This window comes from Phaseolus vulgaris, chromosome 11, assembly GCF_000499845.2.
Source record: "Phaseolus vulgaris cultivar G19833 chromosome 11, P. vulgaris v2.0, whole genome shotgun sequence".
NCBI lineage: Eukaryota > Viridiplantae > Streptophyta > Magnoliopsida > Fabales > Fabaceae > Phaseolus > Phaseolus vulgaris.
Window position 1 is genome coordinate 51,888,662 of NC_023749.2, and position 18,388 is coordinate 51,907,049.

The 18,388-nt window shown below is 35.3% G+C and overlaps 3 protein-coding genes and 1 pseudogene across 3 annotated transcripts; all 4 read left to right on the forward strand.

Moving 5' to 3' along the window:
• On the forward strand, positions 1 to 3,994 carry LOC137821348 (putative disease resistance RPP13-like protein 1). The gene has a single exon (XM_068625902.1). It carries the CDS (start codon positions 155 to 157, stop codon positions 3,833 to 3,835), a length of 3,681 nt encoding a protein of 1,226 aa, XP_068482003.1. The 5' UTR covers positions 1 to 154; the 3' UTR covers positions 3,836 to 3,994.
• LOC137821356 (putative disease resistance RPP13-like protein 1) lies at positions 351 to 8,615 on the forward strand (annotated as a pseudogene).
• Positions 8,616 to 10,151: 1,536 nt separating this feature from the next.
• LOC137811346 (peptidyl-prolyl cis-trans isomerase CYP22) lies at positions 10,152 to 14,195 on the forward strand. Its single transcript, XM_068613043.1, has 7 exons — positions 10,152 to 10,431; positions 11,058 to 11,081; positions 11,352 to 11,439; positions 12,609 to 12,701; positions 13,188 to 13,220; positions 13,323 to 13,379; positions 13,860 to 14,195. The coding sequence occupies exons 1-7, from the start codon at positions 10,247 to 10,249 to the stop codon at positions 13,968 to 13,970; spliced, it is 591 nt and encodes a 196-aa protein (XP_068469144.1). The 5' UTR covers positions 10,152 to 10,246; the 3' UTR covers positions 13,971 to 14,195.
• Positions 14,196 to 15,031: 836 nt separating this feature from the next.
• LOC137811355 (NADH dehydrogenase [ubiquinone] 1 alpha subcomplex subunit 6) lies at positions 15,032 to 17,466 on the forward strand. The gene is made up of 2 exons (XM_068613055.1): positions 15,032 to 15,426; positions 16,994 to 17,466. Exons 1-2 carry the CDS (start codon positions 15,214 to 15,216, stop codon positions 17,177 to 17,179), a joined length of 399 nt encoding a protein of 132 aa, XP_068469156.1. The 5' UTR covers positions 15,032 to 15,213; the 3' UTR covers positions 17,180 to 17,466.
• Positions 17,467 to 18,388: the final 922 nt, after the last annotated feature.

An 18,388-nucleotide genomic window follows, 5' to 3' on the forward strand; every position in this document is an offset into this window, starting at 1 on the left:
CATTCTTAGATGCAATACAGATGTTGCAGTTTGACTAACTATCGAAGAAGAAAAATGTTGATCAAATATCTTATCACTACGCGTTTCATGACTTCATTATCTTAGTCATTGGCAAAAGCTAGCAGCAGTTGAATCCACTCATCTTTCTCCTACCATGGCATTAGAACTTATTGGTGGTGCTCTTCTCTCTTCTTTCCTTCAGGTTGCATTCCAGAAGCTTGCTTCTCCTCAAATTCTCGATTTCTTTTATGCAAGAGAGCTTGATCAGAAGCTGCTCAACAAGTTGGAAATCAAGCTGCACTCCATCCATTCTCTGGCTGATAATGCAGAGCGAAAGCAGTTCATGGATCTTCATGTCAGAAACTGGCTGCTTAAGGTCAAAGATGCTGTCCTTGATGCAGAGGATCTCTTGGATGATATACAAATGCTCTCCAAAAGACAAGATGTTGAATCTGAATCTCAAACCTGTTCAGGCTGTACTTGCAAGGTACTCAATTTCTTCAAATCTTCTCCTATTACTATTAATTCCCTTAACAAGGAAATTGAATGTAAGATGGAACAAATCCTTGACGACTTAGAATTTCTCTCAAGCCAAAGGGGTGATCTAGGATTGAAAAAAGCTAGCGGTGTTGGATCTGGGTTGAGTAATGAACTGCCACAGAAATCACAAACAACATCGTTGGTTGTTGGAACTGATATCTATGGCAGAGATGATGATAAAAGACTGATCATTGACTGGCTGACTTCTGACATCAACAATGGTAACCAACCATCAATACTTTCTGTTGTGGGAATGGGTGGAGTGGGTAAGACTACTCTTGCTCAACATGTATTCAATGACCCAAAGGTGGATGAGGCTAAATTTGTTGTCAAAGCCTGGGTTTGTGTTTCAGATGAGTTTGATGTTTTCAGGATATCAAGAGCAATTCTTGAGGCTGTTACTAAATCAACTGACGATAGTAGAGATATGCAGATGGTTCACACAAGATTGAAGGATGAATTGACAGGGAAGAAATTTCTTCTTGTTTTGGATGACGTTTGGAACGAAAACCAACCTAAATGGGAGGAAGTGCGGAAGCCCCTTGTTTTAGGGGCCCAAGGGAGTAAGATTCTTGTCACCACACGTAGCAAGGAAGTTTCTTCTACCATGTGGTCAGAAGAATACTCCCTACAGCAATTACAAGGAGATTATTGCTGGAAGTTGTTTGCTAAACATGCATTTCGAGATGATGATACTCAACTAAATCCAGAGTGCAAGGACATTGGCCTGAAGATTGTTAAAAAATGTCAAGGACTACCTCTCGCCTTGAAAACAATGGGAAGTATGTTATACAACAAATCATCTGTTTCAGAATGGCAAATTGTGTTCCAAAGCGAAATATGGGAATTTTCAAAAGAGCGTTGTGATATTATTCCCGCTTTAGCATTGAGTTATATCCACCTTCCTTCACATTTGAAGGTATGCTTTGCGTATTGTGCCCTATTCCCCAAGGATTATAAATTTGAAAAGGATTATTTGATTCAGTTGTGGATGACTGAAAATTTCGCCCACTGTCGTCAACATAGTAGGACTCCAGAAGAAGTTTGCCAACAATACTTCAATGATCTACTATCAAGGTCCTTCTTTCAACCAACAGGTGAATATGTTGAAGAAGTATATGGAGAAGTATATAAAGAAGAATTTATCATGCATGACCTTCTACATGATTTGGCAAAATATGTCGATGGAGGACTATACTTTAGCTGCAAAGTTGATCAAACAGAAAAGATACAGAAAGTAACTCGTCATTTATCAGTTGAACTTGGTCGATTTAAATATTTTGATGGGTTTGGAACTTTATGTAATACAAAAAGGTTACGTACATTTATGCCAAAACCTATGCGGTATGGTTTAGGGGGTTTGAGTATGAAAATGTCGATACATGAATTGTTGTTCAAGTTTAAGTTCTTACGTAACTTATCTCTGTCTTGTTGTTCTGACCTTCGAGAGTTACCTGACTCTATTGGAAATCTTGAGTATCTCCGTTCCTTAAACCTCTCCTATACTAAAATAGAAAGACTAAATGAAAAGATATGTTTACTCTCCCACTTGCAAATACTGATGTTGAACTATTGTTTATATTTGACGGAGCTACCCTCTAATTTGCATTTACTCACAAATTTGTGTCGTCTTGAATTTATAAGGACGAAAGTGAGAAAGATTCCACCGAATTTGGGAAAAGGGAAGAATCTAAAAGTAGTAATGAATTTCTTTGATGTTGACCATGGCAGGGAATTGGGTGTTCAACAGCTAGGAGAGCTCAACCTTGAGGGACAACTATCAATTCGGGACCTACATAATATTTCGAATTCTGTGGATGCATTAGAAGCAAATTTGAAGAATAAAACACTCCTTGTGGCACTGACCTTAGAATGGGGTTGGGATTGCAACTCTATTGATTTAAAAAAAGAAGAGGACGTAATTGAGAATTTGCAACCTTCCAAAAACTTAAAGAAGTTGTCAATATGTAGGTATGGTGGGAAACGATTTCCAAATTGGTTACTAGAAAATTCATTGTGGAATATGGTGTACTTAAAGTTGGATGGATGTGAATCTTGCGAACGTTTACCTCCCCTTGGACTTTTGCCATTTCTCAAGGTCTTGGTGATTACAAAACTTCATGGGATAGTGAGTATTGATGCTGATTTTCATGGAAACAACTCTTGTTCATTTAAATCCCTTGAAACATTGGACATCTCCTTGATGAGTCAATGGGAAAAGTGGGACTGCCAAGCTGTGAGGGGTGCTTTTCCAAGTCTACGAAAGTTTTCCATAACAAATTGTCCGAAGCTGAAAGGACAGCTGCCAGAGCAACTTATTCCTTTGGAAACACTATATATTGAAAACTGCCAAGAACTTGAGGTTTCCGCTCCTAGGGCTCTAGATATACAACTACGTCAATGTGGAAAGCTGCAGTTAGAGTCATGTGGTACAATGAAAAGGCTCACACTGTGGAAAACATCATTGCTGGAAATTGTTGGGTCGTCCGACACTCTTGAAATTTTGCACATTTATCCCCTTGATGGTTGTGTCTTCCTACGAAGCTTTCCACTGGATTTGTTCCCAACACTCAAGACGCTTCATCTCAGTGGGTTTGATAATCTAGAGATGATTTCACAGAGTCTAGTCCATAATCATCTAGAATTTCTAGAACTCAAGTGTTGTCCTAAATTAGAATCATTACCTGGAAGCATGCATATGCTGCTTCCATCCCTGAGGAGCTTATGGATAGAAGACTGCCCAAGACTTGAAGGAGATTTCCCACCAAATCTAGAAGCGCTGACAATAGTAGACTGTCCAAGACTTGAGTCGTTTCCTGACGGAGGTTTCCCATCAAATCTGAAGCATCTGAGAATCAATAATTTCTCTAGATTTGTTGGCTCACTGAAAGGAGCTTTCACAGACAGCTCTTCTTTGGAAAGCTTGTGGACTCAAGAAGTGGATGCAAAATGTTTTCCAGATGAAGGTTTGCTTCCACTCTCTCTTACTTCTCTAACCATCTCTCATTGTCCAAATTTAGAAAAACTGGACTACAAGGGTCTCCATCAACTCTCATCCCTTCAGACTTTGTATCTTACGAACTGCCACAATCTCCAACGCTTACCGGAGGAGGGTCTTCCCAAATCAATTTCAAGTCTTCGTATTTGTGATTGTCCTTTGCTGCAACCGCGTTGCCAAAGAGAAAGAGGCGAAGACTGGGAAAAGATTGCACACATTGAAAAACTGTATATAGAGGATGTTTATGACAGTGAATATAGCGAGCGTGTTTATGACAGTGATTATGAAACTGAATAGTGATGCATTTGGTGGGTTACTAATATTTGTTTTTGTTTAGAATGTGTATAAACTACTTTCCTCTTTTGGAGGTGCTAGTCCTGCAAATAACAGTAGATTTCCTTCAAACATATTGTAGCAATCTTTCTAATTTAATTCATTCTCCTTTTCCTTTTTCTACTTCTAATTCATTATACGTTATGAAATATTTGATAATGTCTTTTATTAAAGGTTAATACATGGCTTTGGCTTCATATTACTTGTTGTTTTAATCAGCAGTTATTATTCCTGGTTTAATCACTATCGCTAATTCTTTAGATACTTAAATTACATGCCCTCTTTGGTTGCAATCAATTTACACAAAGTGGAAGTTGGTAACAGTAAGGACTCAAATGAATGAATAGCATTTTGCACAAATAATAAAAATCAGTTTTCTTTTTGTTTATTTCTCCTTGCCTCATATATCATTAGCTATTGGCTTCAACAGGGACGGTTATGCAGATTGGCAACAAATTCAAACCAGAAAATACAATATTATTCTCTAAAGTTCATTGGTAAGTATTACATGTAATATCTAAGCATTCAAATGTTGCAGTAAGCAGTAAACGCATAATGACACTTGTTTATATAAATGTAATGCTTGCTTAATTCAAGAAGTATGATTCAAACTAGTATTATGTATATATATGAAACTCACTTTCCAAATGGGAAAACAAACTCATCAATCACAACAATAATTGAATCTGATGGACTAAGTGGGAGCAGCCAGAATATAAATAAGTAACGAATAAACAAGGAGACAAACACAAAATAGTTGTCATAACAGTATAAATATGTAATCAAAAGGATGGAAAAGAAAAAAAAAACTATTTAACTAGTTTGATTGCAGTTTGTTGTCCTCTATTGAGTTGTCTAATTTGTTGTTTTCATGGTTATTTGGGTTTGTTTATTGATTAGTTAGCCACCAAATATGACTAGATTCATTAAACTGGCCTTAATATATATCTGAAAGCCCGCAAAGCAAAGACGTAAATAGAATAAATGTGAAAACCAATGACCAATCAATTTTAACTTTGACAAAGTCGTCAATATTCCTAAAGATGTTGTGTTTGGCCATGTGATTAGTGCATTTACAATCCAAGTTAAACCATCATTCATAGTAAAATACCTTTTACTACTCATCTCATCATCACTCATATCTCTGCACTCACTGACTCAGATCACACATTTCCTTTCATCCACTCCATTTTCTACCATGCCTGCTGCATTGATTACCGGTGCTCTTGTGTCCACCTTCGTTGAGAGGACTATTGACAATTTGGCTTCTCGTTTTGGGCACATATTTCGTGGAAAAAAAACCAACAAGAAGCAGCTAAGCAATTTGAAGGTGAAGCTCCTAGAAGTTGATGTTGTGGCTGATGATGCGGAGCAGAAACAGTTCACAGATCCACGCGTGAGAGATTGGCTTCTCGCAGCCAGGGCGTGGTGTTTGATGCAGAGGATCTCTTGGATGAAATAGATTGTGCACTCTCCAAAAGCCAAGTGGAAGCTCAGTCTCAGAGTGCTGCTAAAAAAGTATTGAATTCCCTCAAATCTTCTTTTGTCAGTTTTTTTGAAGAAAATGAAATTGAAACAAGGATGGAACTAGTCATTGAGGACTTAGAAGATCTTGCAACCCGCAGCCATGTTCTAGGTTTGAAAAGGGCTGATGATGTTGGAGTCAGATCCGGTAGTAAAATATCAACAACATATTTGCCGAACGAAAGTGATATCTATGGCAGAGAAGATGACAAACAATTTGTCTGTAACTGGCTCACATCCGACACTCACAACAACCTATCTATACTTTGTATTGTGGGAATGGGAGGGGTGGGTAAGACCACTCTTGCCCAACATGTATTCAATGACCCAAGGATGGATGAGGCTAAATTTGATGTCAAAGCTTGGGTTTGTGTTTCAGATGAATTTGATGTTTTTAAGGTATCAAGAGCAATTCTTGAGCATGTCACTACATCTACTGATGACAGTAGAGATATAGAGATGGTTCACAGAAGATTGAAAGAAAAATTGACAGGAAAAAAGTTTCTTCTTATTTTGGATGATGTGTGGAACGAAAACCAATTTAAATGGGAAGAAGTGCAAAAGCCACTTGTTTTTGGAGCCCAAGGGAGTAGGATTCTTGTGACTACACGTAGTAAGGAAGTTGCTTCTACCATGCGGTCAGAAGAACACTCCCTAAAGCAATTACAAGAAGATGATTGCTGGAATTTGTTTGCTAAACATGCATTCCGAGATGATGATGCTCCAGCAAATCCAGAGTGCAGGGAAATTGGCATGAAGATTGTAAAAAAATGCAAAGGACTACCTCTTGCCTTGGAAACAATGGGAAGTATGTTATACAACAAATCATCTGTTTCAGAATGGAAAACTGTGTTCCAAAGCGAAGTATGGGAATTTTCAAAAGAGCGTTGTGATATTATTCCCGCTTTAGCATTGAGCTATATCCACCTTCCTTCCCATCTCAAGGTATGCTTTGTTTATTGTGCCCTATTCCCCAAGGATTATAAGTTTAAAAAGGAGGATTTGATTCATTTGTGGATGACTAGAAATTTTGCCCACTATCGTCAACCTAGTAGGACTCCAGAAAAAGTTTGCCAACAATACTTCAATGATCTACTATCAAGGTCCTTCTTCCAACAATCAAAGAAAGAAGTATTTGTCATGCATGACCTTCTACATGATTTGGCAAAATATGTCAGTGGAGGCATATACTTCAGGTCCGAAAATCAAACAGAAAAGATACCAGAAGTAACTCGTCATTTTTCATTTAAACACGGTTACCCCAGATGTTTTGATGGGTTTAGAACTTTATCTAATACAGAAAGGATACGTACATTTATTTCAAATGGTATCAAAATGTCGATACATGAATTGTTGTCCAAGTTTAAGATCATACGTATCTTATCTTTGTCTCATTGTTCTGACCTTCAAGAGTTACCTGACTCTGTTGGAAATCTTGAGCATCTCCGTTCCTTAGACCTCTCCAGTACTAGAATAAAAAGACTAACTGAAAAGATATGTTCACTCTCCCACTTGCAGATACTGAAGTTGAATTACTGTAGAGATTTGGATGAGTTGCCCTCAAATTTGTATTTACTCACCAATTTGTTCCGGCTTGAACTTATAGAGACTAAAGTGAAAAAGGTGTCACCGCATTTGGGAAAACTGAAGAATCTAAAAGTAGTAATGAATTTCTTTAATGTTGGCCATGGCAGGGAGTTTGGTGTGCAACAGCTAGGAGAGCTCAACCTTGAGGGAAGTCTATCAATTGGGGACCTAAAGAATATTTCGAATTCCCTGGATGCATTAGAAGTGGATTTGAAGAATAAAACACATCTTGTGGCGTTGACCTTAGAATGGGGGTGGAATCGGAACTCTATTGATTCAAAAAAAGAAGAGGACGTAATTGAGAATCTACAACCTTCCAAAAACTTAAAGAAGTTGTCAATCATTGGATATGGTGGAAAACGATTTCCAAATTGGTTACATGAAAATTCATTGTCGAATATAGCGTCCTTAATGTTGGATGGATGCGAATTTTGCCAATGTTTACCTCCCCTTGGACTTCTACCATTTCTCAAGGTCTTGAAGATTTCAAGACTTGATGGAATAGTGAGTGTAGATGCTGATTTTCATGGGAACAATTCTTCTTCATTTAAATCCCTTGAAACATTGGACTTCTCCTTTATGAGTCAATGGGAAAAGTGGGAATGCCAAGTTGTGACAGGTGCTTTTCCACGTCTACGAGATCTTTCTATAACAAATTGTCCAAAGCTTAAAAGACAGCTGCCAGAGCAACTTATTCCTTTGGAAACACAAGAAGTTGAAGATTGCCAACAACTTGAGCCTTCTACTCCTAGGATTGTAGAAGAGGTAACACTCAAGTATTGTCTTAAATTTGAATCTCTGAGGAGGTTATGGATAAAAGACTGTCCAAGACTAGTGTCGTTTCCTGAAGGAGGTTTGCCATCAAATCTAGAAAAGCTGACAATAGAAGACTGTTCAAGACTTGAGTCATTGCCTGACGAAGGTTTCCCATCAAATCTCCAGACTTTAACAATAAAAGATTGTCGAAGACTTAAGTCGTTCCCTCACAGAGGTTTCCCATCAAATCTCCACACTCTGACAATACAAGGTTGTTCAGTACTTGAGTCGTTCCCTAACGGAGGTTTCCCATCAAATCTCAAGGTGCTGAGAATCATTAATTGCTCTAGACTTGTTGGCTCATTGAAAGGAGCTTTCACAGACAGTTCTTCTTTGGAAACCTTGTGGATTGCAAAACTAGATGCAGAATGTTTTCCTGATGAAGGTTTGCTTCCCCTCTCTCTTACTTCTCTAACCATCTCTGATTGTCCAAATCTACAAAAACTGAACTACAAGGGTCTCCATCAACTGTCGTCCCTTAAGAATTTGGATCTTAGAAATTGCCTCAACCTCCATCGCTTACCCGAGGAGGGTCTTCCCAAATCAATTTCAAATCTTAATATTCGTGGTTGTCCTCTGCTGGAACCGCGTTGCCGGAAAAGAAGAGGCGAAGATTGGGAAAAGATTGCACACATTCAGAATATATCGCAATGATGTTGTTTGTTTTGAACAGTGATGCATCTTCTAGGATGTAATTTTTCTAATGAATGTTGTATAAATATAAATAGTAAAGTATTAGATGCTTAATATATGACAGTAGCCTATCACATTTAAATGCTTAATAAATTATAGTAAATGATTACTCAACTTTTTTGAATCTTAAGTATCCTGTGTTGTTCAAATTCAGAGACAACAGCAGACGTAACCTTACCTAATTGCCTCCAAAACAGAGAAAGAGGGAACTCAAAATTCATTTCAAAGTAACTTAGAATAACACTATATTTCCTTCAAACATATTGTACCAATCTTTCTACTTTAATTCATTCTCCAAAGTTCATTTGGTAAGTATTACATGTAATATCTAAGCATAGTAAACAGTAAACAGCCTGCATAATGACACTTGTTTAAGGCAATGTTATGCTTGCTTAATTCAGGAAGTTTGATTCAACTAGTATGTGTATATATGAAACTCACTTTCCAAATGGAAAAACAAACTCATCAATCACAACAATGATTGAATCTGATGAGCAGCCAAAATATAAATACTCTTCTAAAATACTGTATGAAACAGTGATATCAGAATTCCCCAACATCTTACCCACACTCTTCTATTTCCCACCACTGTGTTTTCATTCCATGTAGTTATTCATTCCAAGATGTGGATAGCCACTCATAGTTAGCAGATTCTAATGAAAACATATGGTGATAGAGAAAAAAAAAAGATTAAGGTTAAGGTGCATACATTAAGAAGGCAATATGAACTGCTAAGCATGGAGAAGATAGAATCCATTCTAGATTACATTAACATGCAAGGAGCAGATTTCATGTTAGATGAATAAACACATTTTTCCATAATCAACGAAGAGACTCTTTCTCAAGAATATTGAAGGTATTGTCTCCTCCACCAGTTATTTCTCTGAAAACAACTTTCCTGCAATGATATTTTGTAAGAAAATCTACCCTAGAAACGATTTTGAGAACGCATTGATTTCGTACAACCACGGTACTTTCCTTAAAGATCTAACAAAAATTGTGCACGAGTTATATTAAAAATATACTTGAAGTTCTGCTCAGCATATACAACTTAGTTTTTTTGAATTTTTAAAATAAATTGTTAGTTTTATTATATGAAAAAATTAATTAAATTGTAAAGATAAAAAAAATGTGTTATTAAGCTTTATATTTATTACAGTAATAATTATTTAATTGTTATTATTTTTTAAATTAAACAATATATTAAACTATGTGTAACATCAGTTTATATTCTAATTATGTCAATTTTTTAACTTAGTTATTGGTCCAAAATATCAAATCACTTTATTCCTATCAAGTCTCACTCAAACTGATCATCTTTAATAAAATTTATCCTCCCAATTTTTTTTTAAAGGTGTTTTACTTGATTTAAACAAAAAGAATAATATTGAATTTAAAAAAAATATATATGAAATTAAGCATTTAAAAATAGAGGAATGAAATTTAATTTTATAAATAAATAAAATGATCAAAAACAGGAATTTAACCAAAGTTTTATTATTCTTAAATTTTTTTATAAAAGAACTAACAAAAAAAAAACAAATTTATTTAAAAATAAACAGAAAAATTGTAGCGTTAATATTTAATAATTCTTACAGACACTGTAATTTATTAGTATTATTATTATTAATATATAATATATTATTATTAGATTCCATTTGGTTTTTTATTCCACACTTTTTTCTCTTCACTTCAATTTAAAACAGCGAGAGTGAAGTTCCTGGAATAGTTTCGCAGTAGTTGTGTGAAGTGAAAATGGCTGCTTCGGTTGTAGGGAACGCGACCACGAACACGAGCGCGGGTGTGGAGTGGCACGTGCGTCCTCCAAACCCTAAGAACCCAATCGTCTTCTTCGATGTCACCATCGGCAACATACCTGCTGGTCGAATCAAGATGGAACTCTTCGCCGACATTGCGCCCAAAACCGCCGAGAATTTCAGGTTCGCTACTCCGTTCGGTTTCTTAAAGCCTCTATTGTTCCTCTTTAGAATATATGTGATGCAACCACTGCGTTATGCTGATACTTGTTCATTTGAACCTTGGCTTCTGCTATCAAGTTGTGAATGAACTTCCACGAATTAGAAAAAAAAAACAGTTTCAATATGTTTTATGTGCCATAAAATATCTCTAGTTTTGATTTTGTTCCTTATAAATTTTTTGTTGGTTTTTAGTTCCTCCCTATTTATGCTCATAACTATTTATCTTCTGCTGCAACCACTGAGGGCTATGCTGATAACTATTTGTCTGTGCCTTGGCTTTAAGCATTTGTTGTTAGTTAACCTTGTAATCAAGTTTGTGAACGAGTTTCCAAGAATTGGATTGGAGAAAACAAAAAAGTTTAAGTATGTCTTTGGTTCCAGAAAGTATCGCGAGTTTTGATGCTTAGTCCGTAACTACACGTGCTTATATAGACCCTAACAAGGGACTGAAACTACTTCATTTTGTTCTCACTCCTTCTTAAATTATGTTTTGGACTTTTTTTTGTGGGTGTTTGTTTGGCATTCAGATTTCTTTAATGACAATCGTCTCCTATCAGTTGATGAATTTGGTTTTTGTTGTTTGGCAGGCAGTTCTGCACTGGGGAGTACAGGTAGTGAAACAGTCTTCTCCAGTCTATCCAACAATCTATTGTGGTTTTCCATCTCTTTTCGTTTTTGTTTTTATAACTTTGGATTCAAGAGAGTTATGACGGTTTCAATCTATTACTGTGCATTTTTTGACATAATTGTCATCCCCGTAATATACTTTGGCTGCTCAATTGCAATATAAGATTCTTAGCCTCAAAAGGACCAGATTATTTGCATTTTTGGTTGGTGGGTTTAGTTAACTAATACTTTTTATGATTTGATTCTATTGGCAGAAAAGCTGGACTTCCAGTTGGTTACAAGGGTTGTCAATTTCATAGAGTGATTAAGGATTTTATGATTCAGGCTGGCGATTTTGTAAAGGTACTTTTCTGGTCTGGTTTATCTCACTTTGACTGTAAAACTGTTGTAGACAGTTAGTGGGGTGACTGCTATTTTTGAAGATTTCAAATACAATTCCTTAAAATATTTATACTGCCCGTAAATACTCAAAAAGGAAAAATAATCCAAAATTTAAGACATTAATAATTTGAGTAAATTGTAAATTATAAATTAAAGCGTGAGCAACTCTCCAGAACAGAGGCAGAACAAAGCAAGAACGTGAGACAAAAAGTACTTGCATGAAAACTGAGTTGCGCTATGCAGGAGTTATTATAACCTGTCGAGTTTTTACAGCTCTTGAAACAAACCTCAAGAGCTAATGTTGTGTTGTAAGGCCCGCTTCTAGAATTTTCTTGTGATCCTCACGAACTCTTTTATTAGAAAAACACAATTTACAACCTCAAAGTTCCTCTTTCATAGATGATTAGATATTACTCCCACCCACTTCTTAAAACAAGTGACCACAAGAAGAAATTGTCCGAAACCACCATCAACTATCAGTTTTCCTTCCCTCACTACCAATATGTCCATTTAGATTCTTGCCTATAAGAATTTCTTTTTATCTTATGGAATGCAATTAACCAACTACTCCCATAACCTTTTCTTGCAAAAGTGCTTCCAATCTAACCTGTGGTGCGTAAGCACTATGATAATGATAGTCTTCTATGCAACCATTAAAGATAAGGTCTTGTCCATTCTTTTTTCCAACATTTCCTCACACCAAAGTTTAATGCCTGTATTGTATAGCTCCTTAGCTTTTTCTTAAACCTGATCAATTTCTTGAAGAGTCAGATTATATTGATCCTTCTCTAATTCATGGTATCCACCTCCAAAAGCTTAGTTATCAAGATACCAATTACCAAACCTGATCAAACACTTCTGGACATGCTTGGGTTTAAATTCAAATGTTGTTTGTGAATAGTTAATTTGTGTGTAATGTAAGTTAGTATTTCTGTTTTTCATTAATAGTTAGTACCGCTGTTCATGTATATGCTTTGATTGATCTATCTTTGAATTTACCTGAATGCAGTTCTGCCCTCCATTTTAATTTATAAGATTTGTATGGCTTGGATAAATATTGTCAGTAGCAACAATAGAATTAATCCTAGTTTTATATAAAGTCCTTACTAAAATAAATTGTTCCTTGGCAGGGTGATGGTAGTGGATGTGTTTCAATCTATGGACTTAAGCTTGATGATGAAAACTTTACTGCCAAACACACTGGCCCCGGCCTTCTGTCGATGGTATGTATTTGTTTCTACCTTCTGTCCTTTTGAGTTATAGTGAAAAAATAGAGACTCTCGATGGAGTGACCACACAAGGATAAATATGTACAGTATGGTATTATTTTCTGTGATGGTTGCAATTTTTATAAATAGCTTAACTGGAGCACTAATTGACAGTACATACATACACAAATGTACAAGACAGTTCCTAACAGGTTAACCTGCACAGGTTTTACATCCTACACACTGGAATCATACAATGGTTATCAATTTGTGAAATAGCGCCTTAACTGGAGAACTAATTGACTGCACTTACATATGCGAATCTACCTTAACGGGTTAACACAATTGTTTTACTTCCCGAACACTTTGGAATCATATTGATTTTTCTTTGCTAACTTCAACCAATTACAACATCAATTAATTCAAAATGTGTGGCTAAATTATGCATTTACTTGTTATAATATAATGTAAAGGATTAAGTCCAGTTTGTCTAATCTGCAGGCAAATAGTGGACCAAATACCAATGGTTGTCAGGTAACTTTCCAATGGTCACTTCCTTTTCCTTTCCCTTTTTTCAGTGGTAACGCTAAATTTGTCATGCTGTATTTTCTACTCATAAGTTTTCCTTGTTTGCAGTTTTTTATAACATGCGCAAAATGCGACTGGCTTGACAACAAGCATGTCGTTTTTGGGGTATGCTTCAATATCTTCTGTTGCATATATTAATTATTCTTCTAAAAGCAAGAATCTGAATTCAATTGTTCCTCAAGTTTTATGTCTTCATTCCTTCAAATTAAGATGCCGGATATTTGGGAACAAAGATTGCAAGATTTTATTAAATCTGTAAACTTAGAGTTCTACCTTAAGCCTGAGAGCCGAACAAACCAAAGCCACTTTCAAATTTAAGCTACGCAAGTCAAAATGTGAAGGTTTTTTGGGCATTAGTACATTGCTAATTGTTTATTATGCCAAATGTTATGGGAAAATGTGGTACGTTCCCCTTTGGGGGGGGGGGAACTACATGCCCCGCTCATTTCTCAGTTATTGTGTAAAAAGAATTTTAACCTGCCTCAAAGATTCATATGCACTCTTATTATGTGCCTTATTTGAAATGTTCCTTCTCCCAAACTTTTGATGTGTTGTGCATTTACAATCTGTCTTCCCTTTATGCAGAGAGTGCTTGGAGATGGCCTTTTGGTTGTGAGGAAGATTGAGAACGTGGCAACCGGACCCAATAACCGGCCAAAACTAGCTTGTGTCATTGCAGAATGTGGTGAAATGTAAATTTTAATGCAACTTCGCTAACAAACAATTTATTGAATCCTCTACACCAACTGCAATCACTATACAGATGTGGAATTTCTGCACATTGTGCCTCCTTGAAACTAAAAATTCTTGTCATGGGATTTTTCAATGTAAGAGTGGATAATTATATTAGGATACAGTTGAGTAGAACAGCTAATTGAATGGTTTTGCTCGATTATGATAGAATGGTCTTTCTGTGATGCATCTTTTTGGCCCAACACGTATGCAAGTTAATGGTTTGTGTTAAAAGTTCTTCTAGAGCTACTTCCTGGCACATAATTTCTAAAAGCAGGTGCAATATAGAACATGTATAGAGGAAACATTTACATCCTCCCAAAAATACCTTTTTAATAGTTTGTTTTTAATTAATATTTCAGAAGTATATTTATTAGACATTTTAATATAAAACTCCAACAGCCTATTTATATGGTTTGATTTTTTTTTTTAATTGTGTAACAAATAAACTCCCACAATTATAAAATCATAATATACAAATAAATTTGTAATAGTTTAGTTACGGAATATAAATATAATTATAGAGGCTTAATTACAAAATATATGAATGAACTTTCAGAAACTTAATTCGAAATGTTTGTGATTATGCAATAATCAACAACGATAGGATAAGGGGAAGAAGTATTAGCATATTTTAGAATAGATTTAATTCCAGATTTTCCTCACAATTATTATTATTTTGCAAAATTTATAATTTAAGTTTTTGTCACAAATTTTATAATTATTATTTTTCATTACATGGATAAGTTAAATATTAACAGAGCGATGATATACCATGAAAATTGTTTAAAAATAAAAAGATGTCGAAACTATGTTTCACAAAAATTGGTAACAAAACATTTTATTTTTTAAATGGTAACACTATTTATTACTCTGCTAAATTTTTTTAAAATCATTAAAATATGTAAAAAAAAAAAAAAGATGGTAAAATAAAAAAAAAACGATAAATTCAAGAAATGTAGATAATTGTAAATTGAAAAAAAGTGGTGTACATAGTAATCCCCCAAAGGGGTGTACATGGCATAAGCACAAAGCCCAAATTCGAAACGATGCCGTCGAGCGCGTGCCCGTCACGAGTCTCTCATACTTCCTTTCTTCAATTTCTCTCATCGCAATAAACCAGTTGCAATTTCTAGGGAAGAACAGAAGCAAGAAACCCAAAAGCGAGCGAGTTGTCACTCAGCGAGTTCCGAGTTACAAGTTAGAAATGGCGAGCGCGTTTCGGAGCGTGAAGGTGCTTCCGAACTCGGCGAGTATGGAGGAGGCGCGTCAGCGCGTGTTCAATTTCTTCAGAGAAGCGTGCCGTTCTCTACCCTCCGTCATGGAAATCTACAACATATACGACGTTACTTCTGTCGCCCATCTCCGTTCCACCATAGCCTCCGAGATCCGCAAGAACATCCACGTCAGCGATCCCAAAGTATTTTTCATTTCTTTTCATTATTCTCTCTAATTTTTTTTTTAATTTGGTTTGGAACATTTTCTAATCTTCTTGTGAGCTTCAATTAATTCCGGTCTAAGGTAGTGGTTGAAGATTATTATTTACTTATTCATTCACCAATTCACCTTCAGTGTTAGAGATTTGATTTTGTTCGGTAAGTGCATTGCAGGAAGTTAGGGCTGAGTAATTACAAAAATTAATGGCAAAAATCTGATACGAAAACAGGAAAAAAAAGTAGAGTAAATGCCCTCTTATTGGTGTTGTTTCTTGGTAAGGTAGAAATGATGTGATTTTTTGTTGTATGTGGTGGAAGCATTGCAATTATTGATTCAATAGGGTGTGTGGTTGTTTCTTTCAAATTACATGTGGAGCAGGTAGCTTGTTTTAAGTATAGGAATTCTGTAAGACTTTTATTGAAATATTAGAAAAAATATTAGAACGGATATTCGATAATCTCCCATTGTCTATAATAACATCCCTGACAATTTTTGTTTTTTAACCGAGTTTAATGATGTCATGTTTGCAACTAAGCTGTTATGGGATAAGGTTTTTGTGAAGTATTTGAATGTATAATCTGGTCAACATTTTAATTGCCTGTTCTGTTAATGGAATATCTTTTGAAACATGCTGTATGATAATTCTTGTGTTCGCCATTTAGGGTCTGTTTGGTAAAGAAAAAAGAAATAAAGCGGATGAAAAGAGAAAAGGTAAATGGAATTTATCGAGAAATAAGGTGGAAATTAAAGGTGCTTGGTTGAAGAGAAATAGAGAGAAAATAAGGAGGGAGTTAAAGAGATGAATGAAAAATAGTTGAGAAATAGAATGGAAAAGTACTAGTGGACACCACTCTTCCATTCAATCAAACAATGAACAGTATTTCCAATCTCCCCGTCTATTTTCTCCGATGAAAAAGGGGCTTAATTTTCCACATTGAATTAACTTGTCGAGAGCAAATTGTACAAATTGTTTTACTTTGTAAGTTGTGGACACAACATTGGTTGAGTAAAGGCTAGGATAACGAATGGGGAGAGTTTTGTAATGGTTAGCTAAACTTATAGGATTTTCTCCTCTAATTCGAGGCGATACATTTCTATAATTTAAGGTATAAAAGAGAGGAGGCTGCATTTCTTTGATCTGATGTCTTGCAAATTTTAAGGTGGATGTCAGAAAATTATAATTTATGATTAACTTGGTTATCTCTTATTTCATGCCATGCTTAATTTTGCTATGCTTCTGCAAATTGAATTTATTTCTTTTTGTAGATAATCACTATCTTTTATCTGTGGATTTGTCCAAAGACATGTCAGATTCTTCCTTTGATCCTTAGACAAGATGAAGCTTTCAAGCATGAGTTTGTTATTTTTTCTTTACTTGGTCTCAGTCTTCAATGCAAAAAACATATATTCTACTTGCACATATAGTTTTTATTCAAATCCAGTACCTTATAGTTCAATGCATGGAAGACTTTGGAAATAATGCTTCAGTAAAAACAAGAATTATGTTTATGAAAGCTTTTAGGAATATCACTAACGTTGTGGACCTTCAGGTGATTGATATGCTGCTTTTCAAAGGGATGGAAGAGCTGAAAAACGTTGTGGACCATTCAAAGCAGAGGCATCATATCATTGGTCAGTACGTAGTTGGTCAGCACGAGCAAGTGCCGGATTCAGCCTCAAAAGACCCGGCCATCTCTCCCTTTCTGAAGAATTTCTACAGCAGCAATTACTTTTGAAACTTGGTCATGAGCTGTTCTGTTTCCTCAAATAAAGAGTTATCTTAAAATGTTTTTGTATGTCCATACTGGATGAGATAATGCTTTTGGTTTTGGATCAAACTACTGCATTCATTCTTCCTGGCTTAAGTTAAGAAAGTGATGTTTTTCTGATTGTCGTGCATGCTTGCACACTGCTGAAAATATTGTGACGTATAAGTCTATTTTACCTCATTTCATTTTACATCATTCCAGATTAATACACTGGGTAGCATGTTAGAGAAATAATATTGTATTTTGTGTAATAATTCCATGATGTTAGGTCACTACAGTACGCAGGTGCTAATGATTTTTTATGGAGCATCCTGTCATTGCATTTCCATTAATTGTCTTTTACTGTTCGTTTGGTATTGCAGAAATAGAGGAGACTAGAAGAAATAGATGAAAAATAAGAAAGTATGTGCATTTGGTTGTGTAAAAATAGTTGGGTAAGGAAGTTTTTTTTTTTAAGATCTGTGATACAGAGTTCATGACAACTTACACATTTTGCTCAGGTGAATGTTGTCATGGATAATCAACAACTGAGAAATTAGGATATTTACTAGTTTATAGACAGGAAAAAGTTAACCTACTGTGTAATTGTAGTAGTCTTGTTCCAAACGTTATAGGAGTATTCTATGTGAATTGGTATTGGAAACAAGAGTGATGTTAATTGTTTTCTTTTCAAGTATCTGGCCTTTATTAACAACTAAATAAATTAGTAGATTCTCTTTCTTATTATTATCTGAGAAATGGAAGGCAGCATTATTTACCACTCTTTTGAACAAAACTCTCAATTGGTTGAAAATCTCTAAAACCTAACTAAATTCGAAAGGATTCTTAAAGTTGCTGGTTTCATGTGTAATATGGTTTCATTCCCCCTTTGGATATGGTGGATGTAGAGGCATGTAATGAGTCATTCATGGGAGGGAAATGGAGGGAATAATTGTTGTGTGCTCTATACAATGGAAAAATAAGAGTTTTGTCAAAAGAAAATCAGAAAAAGTTTATGTGAAAACATAAATGGTGGGAACACATAAGTGGAATGGTTATCCTTATTCTTGCTCATATTATGTAGTTTGCTAAAATCAATTGAATTGGTAAGTTCATTTTTTAAGGAATTGAATTTGTAAGCAAAAACGTTACCGATTATTTAATAGAATATCCAAGTTTTGTGCAATGTTACACTAA